Source organism: Acanthopagrus latus, chromosome 6 (genome assembly GCF_904848185.1).
Source record: "Acanthopagrus latus isolate v.2019 chromosome 6, fAcaLat1.1, whole genome shotgun sequence".
Taxonomy (NCBI): Eukaryota; Metazoa; Chordata; class Actinopteri; order Spariformes; family Sparidae; genus Acanthopagrus; species Acanthopagrus latus.
In genome coordinates, this window is record NC_051044.1 from 18,298,125 (window position 1) to 18,313,801 (window position 15,677).

Here is a 15,677-nt window from a genome sequence, read left to right on the forward strand (position 1 = left end):
AATGGATCAGTATCAGGTTATATAACATTAAAAGTTTATTGTTATAACAGTACACTCCTTCTTCTGAAACCTTTCTTGTTTCTACTTCATGATAATGTGAAAGTATTTTGTAATGGCATGAAAACATCTTGTTGTGATGTGAATTTTAAAGTGATCTCTTTACATTATAACATGAGATAGATCTGTGTCTGGCCTGGCAGCAATACATTTACATACTTGAATTTTTTTTTTTAACAGATTTAGATTATTAATATAAGGTAATTGACAAATGCTGATCTATTGTTCTAGATTAAACTACTTGGAAGTATACAAAGTAGTCTGCATTAACCTTACCTTCACCAGTTGCAGCATTGTTGATGCTTACCCATTAGTACATCACTAATTATAATCCAGTGATGCTGCAAATGCTTACGTGCTTTAAAGCCTGTAAGGATTTAGGACACTCAAGCTTTGTTTATTTTTACATTTGTATATTTATTTATTTATTTTCCATTTGGTCCAATGAATGAACATAAGCTTGTGAACATGTTAACAAACAGTTCCCTTTTTTTCACATCCAGCATGTATGGAGGAACATCAATGGTCATTTTTTAGAGAAGTCATAAATCCAGTTTTTAGCTCTGGGTCCTCCGCAAACCTCAGACAAAAATAACTGGCTCTTTAGCTATCAAAGGCTGAGAAACAGTTTCAAGTTGCGGCCGGAAACAAGGTTGATGAGAGTGGAATCGCAGGCTAGATAATCAAAACAACGAGACAAAATAAAATCTCAATAGAGAGACGTCAGAGCCTGGTGGTACAGCCTTTATATGGAAAAAGTTTATGGGTGTAGTTTAAAACACAAATGACAGCATTGATTAACTTGAATCTTTCCCTCTCCTATATTTATTTGTTAATTCAAGCAAGTTGAATCTATGCACTCATAGAGTTAATAGAAGAAGAACGTGTCATATGAATATGTTATTGGCAGCATCAGAAATGGCAATAAAACATAAAAGTTAACTACAGGATGAAACAGATTCTCCAGTTTGATCCATGTTTGCTACATCTTGTACTGCATTCACAATTGTCGGTGAGCTATTTAAAAAAATAATGTCAACAGATTTCACACAAAACATGAAACATTACATAACAATGCAAATGAGCTATGAGGTAGCTATATGTGTCTTTATTTACAACTTGCATAGAGAATGCAGGTCTGTAAATAATATTTGCCTTTCTGTCTGAGTTTTATGTTATTGATGTGATAGATACCATAAATGTGTCAGCACCTGTGAAACTGAATTGTATTTATTATGATATCATAATATTAATGTAATATAATGGCAATGTTAAGAAGGTCCTCATAGTCAAATCTTTAATATATTTGTGGAAAAATACACTCTTTTCTATCCTAAATCAAAATACACGTAATATTTATCGTATCTCAACTTTTGGAGGCTAAAAGCCTCAAACTCCCTCCCAAAGAGTCTTTTCAGTACTTGACGTTTCTCACTCATTTTTTTCAAAGAAAAAATATCCTCCCTCTTCCTTATTCTGTCTTTAGATTGAACATTTGCCTTCCATGAAAAATGATTTGATGTCAAGAGGTTAATGTAGTTTTTAAAACCATATTGTTTTCAAAAGGGACAACTCACAAGGCAAAATGAGCCCTTTTTAGAAAGTCCTAGGTTTTGGCCTTCTTGTCACTTTTTTCCTTTTTTTTATCCTTTTTCTCTGCCTCTTTCTTTTCCTTCTCAGCTCTCTTCTTCTCCTTCTTTTTCTCATCCTTGATCTCCTTGTACCTCCACTTGGGTGGTTCCAGGAATTTTTTATCCAACTTCTTCTTCTTCTTTTCTTTCTTTGGTGTTGCCTCCAAAGGCCTGTTGACGCTGATCTTGGGGATGCATCCAGAGGGGAACACACTGTTCCTTCTCGCCATACTGCGGGGAATGAATGTAGCAGCAACTTTGGTAGAAGCGAGTGAGAGCATGCTGCCTCGCCGCTCTGTCTCGACACAGCACGCTGCAGTGACTGACTCTGCAGAGTGGATTGATGGAATGATGTGTGATACGGAGCCATTGCTATGGCACACCGAGTTGTTTTCTAACTCCTTATCTGAGTGTTTCTTCACCAGCTCTGGCACAGCCAGTCGCCTCTTTCCCATCTCAGGAGGGCTTGTAGGGCAGAGTGGACGGCATCCAGTTGAGATTAAGGGACTGTGGACACTGGTGGTCATGCGCACCATGTGGTCCAAGCACCCGTTGTCCTCCGGGTCACGAGGAAGTCGGATTCCGAATGTGTTTTTGATCCGCTGGGTAATTTTTTCCCTGGTAGTTTTCACAGCCATGGCAGTGGCGACCCTCTCCTTGAGCTCAGGCCACTCAAGGACATAACTCTCACAGAACTGCTCAGCCTTTGGCCGCAACTTAAGGCGGCGGAGACGCTGCAGGGTCTCATAACGACCAGTTTTCAGTGCCCACTCCCGAGCACATTTCCCCTTGGTGGAGTCTACTGCGTTTATGTCAGCCCCTGGGAATAAAGATGGAAGAACAAAGGAATAATGAGAGTGATGGTCAGTTTTAATTTAACAATGAATAATGCATTCATCCTCTTTTTTTCGTGTAATTCGGATCTGCAGAGTCGAGTGTTTTTTTTAACAGCTGACATTTCAGCTTGCTATTGCAGAAGAAAAAAACAGAGGTGTCTTTAACCTTATTAATGATGGCTCCATTCCAGTTCACAGATAAATATCCGAGTGTACTTTAACAGTGAACAGACCTCGGTCTAATGCAGCCATTATTAATGAATAATTACACCTGTGCTTTCTGCTCTAATGTGTCAAAATCTCTGATCTTAAAAAGTCCAGTTACTGTACTAAACAAAACAGCAAATTAAAGCAGCATAATCACTGTATGTGCTTTGTCTTTTTGCACTCTTTTTTTTTTTTGACTCTTTGTAGGAAAAGGACAGGTGTGTCTTATAACAGTATGGCCCAGTTCTATACAAGTGTCGCAGTGTGACTCTGAGTCGGCATGCACAATACCAGGATCCTGAAACTGAAATTCAGCCATCAATGTTATTATTTACAGAGTCTAACATGTCAAAATATCTTCAGTGAAAAGGGCCTATTGGTACAGATTTGGTGAGGTCTGCTGATATTGCAGATAGTAGAGTTTTACAAGTTTCCAACATTATACTATCACACAAACTGTTGACGATATCCAATAAAATATAGTGTCTAAATTCCATGTAATTAACTTGGAAGAGCTACAACAACCAGCTGGACTGTCTGGGGTGTCAACAGGTCTTACTGTCATAATAATAAAAATAATAGTAACGATCCTATAATATCAAAATTAACATATGGCAATAGTTATGAATAGGAAATTATGATAAATATGAATGTAACCTTTAATAACTAGAAAGATTTAAGCAGTGATAGTTGGACAAAAGAAGGTATTTGGTTTATCTTAACGTTTGTCACGTTTCAAAAAAGATAAATTAATTAACTGATAAAACAGAGCAGATCAGTTCATTTTAAAAAATCTAGTTGCAGCACAACTGCAGCATCGAATAATGAATGATAACTAGCAGAGATTTTAGGAAACGTGTGCAGCCTATGATTAGCGCTGCAGGTGGCTAATCCACAGCGGGCCTGCAGGACTGGTAAATCAGAGATTATTGTGTTAAGATGTGATAAAGTCAAGAGAATGATCCCTTAAACCGGTCTGGCGTCACTGGCACGTTCACTCACAAAAGTAGTTAGCTTGGTTCAGAGATGGATAGGTAAACCACGGGGTCAACTATTCTCACCCTCGGTGCTGTAAATATCCTGGGTAATGAGCTAACGTCAGGGTCTCACAAAAGACCTAATAACATCAAAGTACAGCAGCTCCTGTATGAGAGCAGCACATGTCAACAGTGGTCTCACTGGTGGATGAAGAAGACACAAAGACTAGTGTTGGTAAAAAGTTGGTTCTTTGAATGCCAGACCTGATGAGAACACTATTTGTCATCTGAACGTTATTTTATACGTTTGTGTAAATGTCTTTTTGTAAATCATGCATGCTGCATTGTGTGAGTACCATGAACAGTGCTATATAATTCAAAGCTATTATTATTATTATTATTATTATTATTATTGTTATTATTATTATTATTAGTAGTAGTAGTAGTAGCATTACTTTTTTTTAATCAGTGATGATGATGAAATGAATGACAAACTAAAATATGTTTTCAAGACTAATAAACGTACCAGCCATAACAAGGGCAGCCATGACATCAGTGCGGCCCGTCATAGCAGCTTTAATTAGGGCTGTGAAACCTCGACAGTCCCTTACTTCGGTGTCTATACCGGGGTAGTAGTTCAGGAGGTACATTGTTGTGCTGACATGACCTGGAGATAAAGACACAGAAATCAGAGTTCAGATCAGCAATGATTCAGATGATGTGAAACATTTGACAGCTGCTCACAAAACTAGACCACAGACCGTAACTGAAGCAGCTCAGTTGTTTGTTTTGTACTTTTGTGCCAGTTTATCATCAGAACTTGACTTTTGTTTTGCTTTTTTTTTGTGTAGGAACGACTCACCTGCTTGGGATGCAATCATCAGAGCGGTGTTGCCCTCATTGTCCTGGTGATTTATGTCTATAAAGGGGCAGTTGTGAAGCCCGTACACAATGTCAATGAAGCCTTTGCAGCAGGCAACCATCAGGCCGTTCTGTTGGCAGTAATCAAAGGTAAGGATCAGTGACAGTGGGAGAAAGATGCACAGTGTTTTTAACATAATGAGTGAGACTCTCACCCAGCCGTTGATGTCCAGCTCCATGACTTCCTCTTGTGTGACCCCTCTCTCCAGAACCTTCAGCAGGGTGACGGGGTCATTGCGGTTGCATGCTTCATACAGTGTTGTTGCCGCGTTCCCGTCTTTCCTCGCTGGCATATAATCTGGAAGCACTGAGTCGTCGGAGAGGATGCTGTCTGAATCTGACTCGCTCCCCGAAAGAGAGACGTCGTCCTCATCAGGGCCGGAGCCCAGGTGGGGGTCCACCGCTGCGGTGGCCATCTTCCAACAGCAATACAGGTGATGGTGCTGTTTCGTTTGGCTACATCTACAAGAACATTTTGAAAAAACAGTGAATTATCCTCCCTGGAAAGCTCTCTGTAAATCGATATCATCTCCTCAGAATCACAGCGTGTATATCACTGCAAGGCCTCAGATTGACCACATTAACAGATCTAAAGTTTGCTTGGGATGTCAGGATAACGTGCCTCTGTCCGTCTGGGATTATGAGTGTGTGTTATCTGTGTGTCATGGAGTGGGTGTGGCTGTGTGAGCTCAGTGTGCCTTTACTGTTGAGTAACTGGATCAGCATCGAAAAGCTCTGCTGAACATACAGGAGGGCTAAATGAGGAACAACCCACCTCAGAATAACCTCATGTCACATGTGGCCCTGCTCACCTCAAGTTTTGGCTTTATTACTGCTTTCTGAAGCCATTATAACTATTAAAATGAATGACTAATAACCTTTTTCTATATTTAATGTAATGTGTATGTCATGGTGCAAATTTTTACACTGACACATAGTTGTGATTTTGAATATTTGAAATGTCTAAAGAGCATCAATGAGACTTGACTTCCAGATAGTTTCACAGAACACACTTCGCCTCCTCTCAGCACTATGTAAAATGGACAGACAGTGGTTCCTTTATAGTGGAAAGCAGAGGTAAACAAGCTTCAAATGTCTCCTTTTTTAGCTCCAATGAAGACCCACCTGGTGTCGATCAGTTATTACTTGAACCAAGTTTGCTGCTTAAGTCAATGTGCTCTAGTCCACTTCAGACATTTGTTTCTGCAGTCGCTCCTGATATCAAATCTTTAATGTCAAACACCAGTGAGAACCCACTGATCTTGAATCCAAATTACAGAAGTGAAATTCAAAGACAGAACTGCAGCCTCAACTGTTGTTACTGTATCACATGATGTATTTTCTATCACTTTGATCAACTCACTGACACAGATTTAACAACATAAAGATGAAACACTTACCACAAAGGGTAACGATCAGCTGCAAATGTAGATGTACCCACGTGTCGGTGCCTGTGTGTCACACCTCTCTGACTTCTTGTGGCCAGCTTCTGACTTCCTACAATGCTCCTACTGTGTTTTCAGAGCAGCGAAGAGGTCACAGTTTCCTCCTCGGCCCGTAAATAGAGTTACTTTACCCATTTCCATCCTACATATTGTGATGGTACAACTAAGGGGAGGAGTCTTAGTGGAGTCTGCACTGAGATACCATGTGCTCGGCTCATCCCACTTACAACAGCTTTATGTCAAGGATTACTGACAGCCTTGGCCGTTTTCATCTTTTGGCACATCTCCAGTGTAATGAGTCCCACTGTACTTATACCATTTTGTCTGGCTAATTTAAAGAGAGTTTCCTGAATTAGTGTGCCACCTATTTCCTCACTTTTTGTCCTTTTTTTAATATATTTTTGGTTTTTTTTTTAAAAATAAGTAAATTCCCAAAGCTTTAGCTTTCTGAATGGTTACAGATACATTTAACCCACAATAAAATGGCACGAAAACAAAGGCAAGAAAGTTTATTGGAAAAATAAATAAGAGCATAAACAGAAGAAAACTTGGCAGAAGAAGAACAATCACACATCAACAACAACTATACCTTGCCTTCTGTCAGATGTAAATAAAAATGCATTGATGCAAAAAACTCTGCCAGCCTGTACAGTGTATGTAATTGATCCAATTGTATATGTATAAAATGTTAACTGTAAGCTGCTAAAGCCAGACTTATCTAATTAATTCTTTTAGACTGGCTGACTGGCAGACGATCAGATCTCATCTGAGGTGACCAATGTGCTCTGGGGCACAGAGTTAAAACATGCAACACAAGTCATTTCACAGCTGAGGCTGAGTCATGATACTTCCCAGGTTTGCCACAGGATGGGGATCTCTCGCACACTTCACAGGCTCTGCTCTCTGGCTTCAGCCTTTATGATTTGGTTGTGATAGAGTGAAACTAATGAGCAGTTGTAGCTGTATCCAAAATATCAAGGACATGCATCAACATGATTTCAATCTAAAATGCATCTGCATTCTGTGAAGCGAGTTCCAAGTAGTTTAAGTACATTTTTGCTTTCACTGCAGGACTTGCAATGCAATTTAGGGTAAGTGTAGAAACTAGAAGTTTTTCTGTAGCTATTTTGAGTTAGAAGTTAAGTTTGCTTTGGGAAAGGTCACCCGCTGACATTATTAGCCTATGGGGCCTGCGGGACATGGCTGGACATGGTTGGACCTGTCTGGATCGACTGACCCATCTGTTGTCCAGAAGAGCCTGAGGACAGATAACACTGCAATTGAACATCTGTCTTCGTCAGCCCAGAGGAGAAAAAAGACCTGGTATGAAGCGTAGATGGTGTACTTTAATCCTTCTGTTGGACATCAGGCAGGCTGTCTGGGATCTTTTCAGGCATCGATGCCTAAATGAGGGGAATTTAAAGACAATACGAAGAAGGACGCCAGATTTCGACACACTCAAGGAGATCGGAAGAGCAAGATATTCAGAATGAAGACTTTGGCAAAAGTACAAGGGAGGACTGAACAACTTCTGCGATACAGAATCGATAAAGTGAGTGTCTTTTGGTCCACGAGGTCAACATTGTTCAAGTGTGGGAGTCTTATATATAGACTTGGGCCACTCTTCATAATTATCCTCGTAAACAAATGCTAATATTATATGCGATGTAAAGACGACCAGACCTGAAAGAAAGAACGTTTTAGTACCACTTTAGGGAACACATATTAACTGTTAACTAGTTGCTATTAGCAGGCTCGTTAGTTGCATATTGGCTTTTTATTATTGATTATAAAGCACGTATTTATACCATATTAAGCATGACTTTATTCTATAACAACCAGGCCATTATCTAAGAGTTTTCATAATAACCTTCTAGTTAAAGCCCGCTGATAGTAATCAAGGATGTTGTACATTAATTATGATCTTTATATGCTTTGTTCAGTGTGGACTTTAAAAGGTGGCGCGGTTTACTAATAATACTTGATATATGTGGTTTATTCTTATGTGACAAAAGTAAAATAAAAAAACAAAAAGAAAGTGAAAAATTATGACTTGATTATGCAGAATAAGGCATTTATAAGTGTTTTATAATGATTAATCAAGAATCAGTATGCTACCAAAATGCATGCTAATAAACAAACCAAATGGTTAGTATATGTTCCCTATTTAAAGGGCTCATTCTTAAAATGCAGCCTGACATTTCTGTATGCATTTGAATTTGCCAGATGATCTTTATGTTTCATTCATCCAAATCTTTCCCTCTAAGAATATATTTCATTTAGAGCTGGAATCAATTATTTAGTTCCTTTTGGATAGGAATTTAAACAATGCTGCTGCTCTTCATATAATCTGATATAATCTATAGGGTTAGGGTCAGTGATCTTATGATATCTCTTAACGATCGGCTTCATTTTCAGTCGTTCTTAGTTTAAAGTTATACTAGGCAGGTTTTCCCTATTTAACAGTATACATACCAAAGTTAGCCATCCCTGTCATCTCTTTTGAGCCATTAGTAATGTGTGGTTCTGTCTGGAGACCCTCCCCTCTGCCAGACTTTCTCTAGTACATTGCTGTGTTTTGGGATGTTAATGGGTGTTACTCTTGGTGCAGTGTTGTGTAGCCTCCAGCCAGTAACTGCATGGGGTCAGGACTTTGAAACTGTAGCGACTCTTTTCGTCTCTGTCCTCTTCTACTGCTCTGTCATTAAGAGCTCAGGTATGTGTGTCTGTTTGACTGAGTGGCTGGTCATCACACACACACACACACACACACACACACACACACACACACACACACACAGAGGCAGGGCAGAGAGGCAAACAATGGACAGGATGAAGCTTGCGCTTTGGATGCAGTCATGCAAAATCTGAGGTGTCATCTGAGGGGAATGGCCATGTTAGTTTGCACTTTAGAACATGTCCGTTTTGAAATAAAGTTTTATTTTCTGTTTTGCTGCTTTTCTCACTCCACTAGCGCCACAGTCACAAATCCTATTCTAACCCTAATAGTCTGCTTTTAAGAATAACTAGCAATGTGTCATGAAAACAGATATTGACTCACATTTATTCAGCTTATGTGATGACAAAATGTTGCTGCTGTTCATGAGGAAGTGCTTTCTAAGTTTGAGAATTAAGACACATTGAGGTGCAGATCAGTGCGAGATGCCTAGTCCATCAAAATTTAACAAGCTGCAGTGTTTCTCTCTAATGTACTGTCTGAACGTTTTCAACTGTCCCGCTTTCTTTATTTTGATAGATTTGGTTAGGCGGCAGTAACCAGAGAAAAATCAAAATCACGCTCTGCTTTTGTGGTTTTCAGTGTTTTATAGATCAGTCATTTATAAAATGAAACTTATTCTTCAGATGGCGTCAGACCCTCTTTGGCCTAGGATCCGATGTTGACCTGCTCTCTCCCGACCAGTTTAACCCTCTCAGAGAAATTCCTCAGATAAGATAAGAAAGCTGCTCAAGCTGAAGCAAAAATAGGAAAGAGAGAGGGGCAGATAGAGAGAGGTGAGATAGAAGTGGTGTAATTAGCTCAATTAGTGTTTCCAATTTAGAAAGTCCTCCCTACCCCAAGAAACATTAGAATACAAATACCGATATAAATAAATGTTTTTGTTTGATGCTTTTATAGAAACCTGAACTTCATCTCTTTATCATTCCCGTCTGTCTTGTGTTTAAAGATTTCAGACACCAGCCGGGAGAAACTGTTGTCAGATGAAAACAATCAGGACGTGCAGACACAGACGCATTGGGCAAGGAAGTTCAGTGTGGCGGCAGGACGCAAAGGTAACTCGGAGGGTTTATCTGCTGCTCTCGGACTGTGGCTTCCTGCCGAGTGCACCTCGTCGCTCAGCCGTTGAGGGGAGCCATGTGACAGAACGAAGCAGCACGTTCTCATCTGATTTCACTTTGCACACAAAACATCATGGATTTAAGATTTAAAGTACTAATAGCAACACCACACATAAAAAAAATACACATTTCCTTACCCTGATGATTAAATATTGGCTCATTAGGCATGTACATGCTCACATACACATGCATGTACGCACAGTAATCCTGCATTGTGGGGGAGATCAGTGCCTTTAAGCTCACGGGGATCATCATGTCGGGAGAGTTTTTAAAAGCTTAACTCGATGGCCAAGAGAGCAAGAGCATTTTGATATTTTTATAGCTGTAATCTGTCCTCGCTGGACTGAGATTCCAGGGTTGTGTTGGCTAACCTGTGAGGTGAATGTGCGTTGATCTGTTTGTGTGTCCATGGAACTGTGTAGTAAACATGTGTCACATAGAGACAAGCAGCTGTGTCATGCGGACTCTTTGCCTTCATTTTTTTTCTTCCTCCCTGACTTTGTTCAAGTTTGGGTTCGAATGAGTTAATGCGTAAATCTCCTTGAATCACACCACCGGCTGCCACGAGCCTGGACAGCTGTGCCCGGAAGATCATCTAGTCATGAATGCTTAATCTTGGCTTTGAGATTAAATGGGTCTGCCTCCATCCTGCCAGCTCAGTTTGCTGTGTGTCGGTTATTTCCACATGCTGTTTTTTTTTTTTCAACAGCAGAGGAAATCATTTAGTAGCTGTGGTGACAAAGGAAAGCAGGCAACTGCCTCACTGATTAGAGAAGGAGATTCTTCACCAGTTTTAAAGGTGTGGCTTTTCTTACAGGCCTATAAACAGAGAGAGAGCCCCTGACACAAAAGAGCTAACAACAAAGTTACATAGTGCACCTTTCAAAAGCAGCTATCAGAAGTCATCTCCGTTGATCAGATTTGATTCATATTTAACCTGCAAGTACATCTGAAAATGTGACACAGTGAGTTACCTTCAGAGAAACACCGAGCTTCGCAGGGGACGTGTCTTGGTATTTGTACACATACTCCTGATTTTTGTGACTTTTACACCAGAGATCAAGTGAATTTCCCAGGAAGGTGTTTGAATTTCCTCTAAAACCACAATATGTCAGCTGGTGAGCTAGCTCAACTAAGTGATTTTTTCCCCCCTTTTTAACATTACCCTTTACTGTATATCACAAACAGAAAGGATTTTTGTGTGGCAGAAATATACCTGATTTCTTCATTTTACCATCCTTGTTTATCATCTGACGTCTCCTAAGATTTATATTGTGACCTCATGAGAGACCTGGTTTTCATTCTGTGTCTGCACTTTTGCAGCTGCTTGTGTGTTAGTGTGTTTTTGCTTGACAGTGTGCAAAGTCCATAAATGCCTTGACATTCAATCTGTCATATTTTATTTATGTAGCATGCTGTATGGTTGAAAACAGATGAGGGATTACATTTGTTTCAATGAGTCCAAGAGTCCCCACACACACAGTGATGCTTCAAGCTAAATGATAAGGTAAGATAAGACATATCGTTCCGTTGGGGACATTTGAGTCATAGGTTTGACCAATTGTGATTGAGAGGGCCGGGTTGCGTGCAGATAAACAGTCTGTGTAGAGTGTACATGTACTCCTCTACATGCTTTGGTTCCCCCTGCCATCACAACATGTATGTATATTAGTTTATTCTTTGGTTGGTGCCTGTGACTTAAGGCATTGGATGAGATCTGGAGTTGGTCCTTGAGGGTCTTACATTGGCCGTTGGCTGCCCACTAAGTGCAGTGAAAAAGTTTCACTACTTTGTATGACTGTAATTTGATGAATGAAGACTCTTCGCAGAACGCATTAGCCAAAATGCAATCTCTGACCTCATCAACTATCATCTGATTCAGATATTTTTTCATAGAGATTAGTCAGAAAGACCAGATGCAGTGGAGGAAGTCTTGGCCCAGAGATCTGTTATGTGGATATTTTGCTGCCTTTCCTGAAAGACCTGCAACAATTTCCATGATTGTGACAACACTACCCTAATATTTTCTGCTTGTATAATGCTTTCCATGTTTACAATATTAGTTTGGTGTGTTAGCATGCTAAAAGTAGCTATTTAACACATAACACAGTAGAGCAGTGGTTGATGGGACTGTTGTTAGTTTTGTTTGGTCATTAACTCCATGTAGTTTTCACATGATTTGAAATGATTCTGGGGCTCAGTGAGAAGTCAGGGGATCACCAAAGTTATTACAGTTCATCCCGACAGGAACATGAATATTTGTACCAAATTTCATGATTAGCCATCTAATTGTTTTGAGACATTTCACTCAACACCACAGATCCCAAACCTTGTGGTGGTGCTAGAGGAAAAGTCATTAGGATTCATCCTCTGGGAACCATGAGTTAGATGAAGTCACATCAAACTGTATAAAATTGGACACCAATCGATCTCATGGAAGTTGAGATATTTCAGTCTGGACTAACGTGTGGATCAACCAATTGATAGACACTGCTATACACTGAAAAAAGTGACAAAACACGGAATGCAGAGTTGCTGTGTACGGTTGAAATATGTTGCTAATTTCATGGAAAAGTCCACGTTATTCATTGCTCATGCGATGACAGTGAAGGTCCCACCACCACAGCGTTAGCACTGGGAGAGAGGCTGATGAGGGAGGTGAGAAGAGAGAGGGGAGAGGGAGCAGAAAGGGAGGGGAGAGGAATGAGGGGAGGTGGAACGGGCAAACAGATGCTAGCGCAGCAGTGCAGCATGTTAGCCACCTCCCCCTCCCTCATCACAGACCCTCCCACTCCCTGCCCTCTGTCTCTCTCTCTCTCTCACTTAGTTCTGGTCCCTCTTGTAATCTTTGCCCACTATCTGACCACACAGAGAGGCTTGTGAGTGGAAGAGAGTGCTGACTCTGTGGGGTTTTCTTTCCACTGTTCATCTTCAAATCATGGGATAAAAGCAGCAGTTTTCATTAATCCCAAGGGTTTCTGCTCAGATTGGACTATGACTGTGGAGCGCTTCCATCCCCTCCGGGTATTATCGCAGGAATAGTGTGCGTGCATGTGCTCATTGTGTGTTTTCCGTCCAGCATGATGCCTGCCTCTGATAGTCTTGAGTCTAGCAGCAGGAGTGGATCATCATGAGAGGGGGTCACCACCAGCGAGGGTGTGGATGTCAGCACCTGTTCAGAAAACTGCTCAGCAAATGTGGCTGCTGCATTGTTCAAGTTAGAGGTATGTTGATGCTTTGCCCTTTAGTGGGACATTTACTGAAATTTTTCTAATGTAACAAAGGTAAGGAAACAAATATTTATACTGTTGTTTTTACACAGTTTTTTGAATAATAGGCGGTGTACTTGGTCATAACTTTATTGTTTATCACAAATCAAAGCTAAATTCAGTTTCTTTAACTGGAGTAAATTCAGATTAACAACATTTTTCGTCATTCTCGTTTGTTTTTCATCCTTTCATGTCGCAGTTTTAATGTGTGTGTGGTACCTACTCATGAGATAGCCAGAATACAAATGATGATGCAGTTTGGACAAAATCTTTCCACTGTTTGTCCTTCATATTCACAGCATAATTTAAGGAAACATGTGAGAATAAAAGCAATCATTGCCTTTTACAGGGTTGAAAGTTAGAGAATAAACATGTAAACATGTGCTTGTTTGGTGATCAGACTAATTGAAGGAATACTCAGAGGTTGATATACCAATGTAAAATGTTCATTTACATTCAGTATTGGCAAAAAAAAGTGTGTTTCTTCTAACAATCTGACTCTTACTTGTGTCAACAGTTACTATGAGATGTAACCCCTCCCACACCTCCTCCTTCACACCCCTCAGCTAGTCCCGCTAGGCTAATATTCTTTATTCTTGGGGCCTGATCCATACAGGTAACCCAATTCCTTCTACGCACTTGTGAAAGTGTGCTCACTGTAAGTGGTTTGGGACTGGTAAGGGTTATAATAAACCATCAGTCAGGTGTTAGGACCTGACCTATGCAAATTTGTCGAGCAACGCTAGCTCCCTGTGTAGATCAGGTACTGACAGCTTTCACACAGTGTTTGCTAGCTATCATAAGCATCATATTGTTTGCCCCATTATATTTGTTTTTATTGCTTGTAAAATTGTGCAAGCACAATAGGCCATGATGTTACACCACAGATTGTCAAAAGCCCTTTTGCACATGTTGGGTTTGGTTTATTTTTAGCCCTTTTTAGACAAAGACTGTACAATACTTCCTTCTTTAAGCCGCCTTTGTTTATTTACACTGAACCAAAACAATGGCAACATTGAGATGCCCTAGTGTATGATTGTGGATAGCATGCCAGCACTGATGCCATAATACATTATTGTCAGAGAGCGCTTTATGTGAGAAAGGCAAAGGTATATAATTATAGTAGCGATCATCTGTTACCTCTGTTAGACTGTGGTTTAACCTCTTCCTGTGCTCAGACGATAAGGAACTCTTGGACATTGTTGTGTCCACAGATTTGATTTGACATTTTTGGTAACTGTTCTGCTTTCCTTGAGTTAGCTGCTAACGGCTGCTAGCTCCCTTTAAAGTCTCCCAGTTTTGAGTTGTGCAAATACCATATGACCATACCATATCCTGTCTTTGTGTCTTTTACACACATTCCTGCCTTGACCAGTTGTATATTGTTTGATATATTTGTCAGTTCAGCACAAAAAGGCAACTATACAACTACTATATGCACATAAGCCACAATATTAATGCTAAGTCCTTGTTCCTTGCTGCAGTGCTAAGTGTCAGCAAACTTTGCACCATACAGTATGTTTATGATTCCCTCGACCCCTGCAGACAACGTGACAGAGCTGAACAGCAGTTATTCCTTTAACCAGGAATTCTGTCGGGTGAAGTCAAGACAACGCATTAGGAGCATTGTATGAGGATTTTTCTACAACCATAATGAGGAAAACGGGCCAGTGACAGTTCCATTCATATTTTTGCAGTAAATCAGCAGTTTGTGTTTCTATGGATGTGGCACGCGTACATCAAGAGCAGATTCATGTTGTGAACTGGCTAGAAAATTGGATCTGTGAAGTGTCTCTGAATATGCAGCTGATCACTAAATCATTGCAAGAATTACGGGTCACCGTCTTTAGATCTGATTAGATGAAAGCATTAGTTTATGTTAGTAAAAAGACAATTCTCTTTTTGTTCCTGCATGGAGGGGGGTAGCTTTCATATTAAATGCAATTTAACAGAAAGTGATTTTCTTAATCTGTACCCCTACAAAATTGCGACGCTGCTTCAGTGCAAAGGCAGCTGTATGTGCGCGCACACACACACACACACACACACACACACACACACGCACACACACTCAAACATGCACATACACAGACACACAAACATGTCCCATTACTGCCCCGACCCTTAAATCCTCTGTTGTTCCAGTTGCGCGGGAGTGATTACAGAACAGCTCTACTCTGAGCTGCACTGCTGTGACAGGCCCTCTGAATAGATGTGTGAAATGTGAAATAGGAAAACAGCCATGTGTTGAGATGCCTCGCTTTCTCACCTTGGGTCATGGAGCCTTCTTGAGGATACACACCGCCTGTGTGATGTGATGTCAGCGCTGCTGTTATACAAGGTGTTTTCCTCCTCTCTGACTCTAAAAATACCTTTTTTTGTCCAATTGCGAGTCTGTGGTTGAGTTTGTGTTTATAGAAAGCCTGGTGGTCACAGTGAGGATAGCACAGGCTCCCTCTTTTTAATCTAATCTATT

General features: G+C 40.4%; 2 protein-coding genes across 5 annotated transcripts in view; one reads left to right on the forward strand and one right to left on the reverse strand.

Annotated features, from left to right (window-relative positions):
- Nucleotides 1-497: 497 nt before the first annotated feature.
- Nucleotides 498-7,529, reverse strand: ankrd33ab (ankyrin repeat domain 33Ab). The gene is made up of 4 exons (XM_037099853.1): nt 4,785-7,529; nt 4,571-4,700; nt 4,235-4,375; nt 498-2,508 (listed from the first exon to the last, which is right to left on the reverse strand). The coding sequence occupies exons 1-4, from the start codon at nt 5,043-5,045 to the stop codon at nt 1,664-1,666; spliced, it is 1,377 nt and encodes a 458-aa protein (XP_036955748.1). The 5' UTR covers nt 5,046-7,529; the 3' UTR covers nt 498-1,663.
- A 19-nt stretch (nt 7,530-7,548) lies between these two features.
- Nucleotides 7,549-15,677, forward strand: part of arhgef25b (Rho guanine nucleotide exchange factor (GEF) 25b) — a 28,660-nt gene continuing 20,531 nt past the window's right edge. For 2 of the 4 annotated variants that reach the window (XM_037099832.1, XM_037099833.1), the window contains exons 1-2: nt 7,549-7,626; nt 9,761-9,866. In XM_037099832.1, the coding sequence (XP_036955727.1) occupies nt 7,564-7,626; nt 9,761-9,866 (169 nt within the window). In that variant the 5' untranslated portion in view covers nt 7,549-7,563. Of the gene's footprint in view, nt 7,627-9,760; nt 9,867-12,781; nt 13,157-15,677 lie in introns of those variants that run through there. The other 2 variants (XM_037099834.1, XM_037099835.1) reach the window with 1 other exon arrangement.

Coding starts and splice junctions, on each gene's coding strand:
- ankrd33ab (XM_037099853.1), bottom strand. CDS start 5,045: ATGGCCACCGCAGCGGTGGACCCCCACCTGGGCTCCGGCCCTGATGAG. Junction 4,376..4,570: donor GATGATTGCATCCCAAGCAG/GTGAGTCGTTCC, acceptor CTTTATCTCCAG/GTCATGTCAGCACAACAATG. Junction 2,509..4,234: donor GGCTGCCCTTGTTATGGCTG/GTACGTTTATTA, acceptor CTTTATTCCCAG/GGGCTGACATAAACGCAGTA.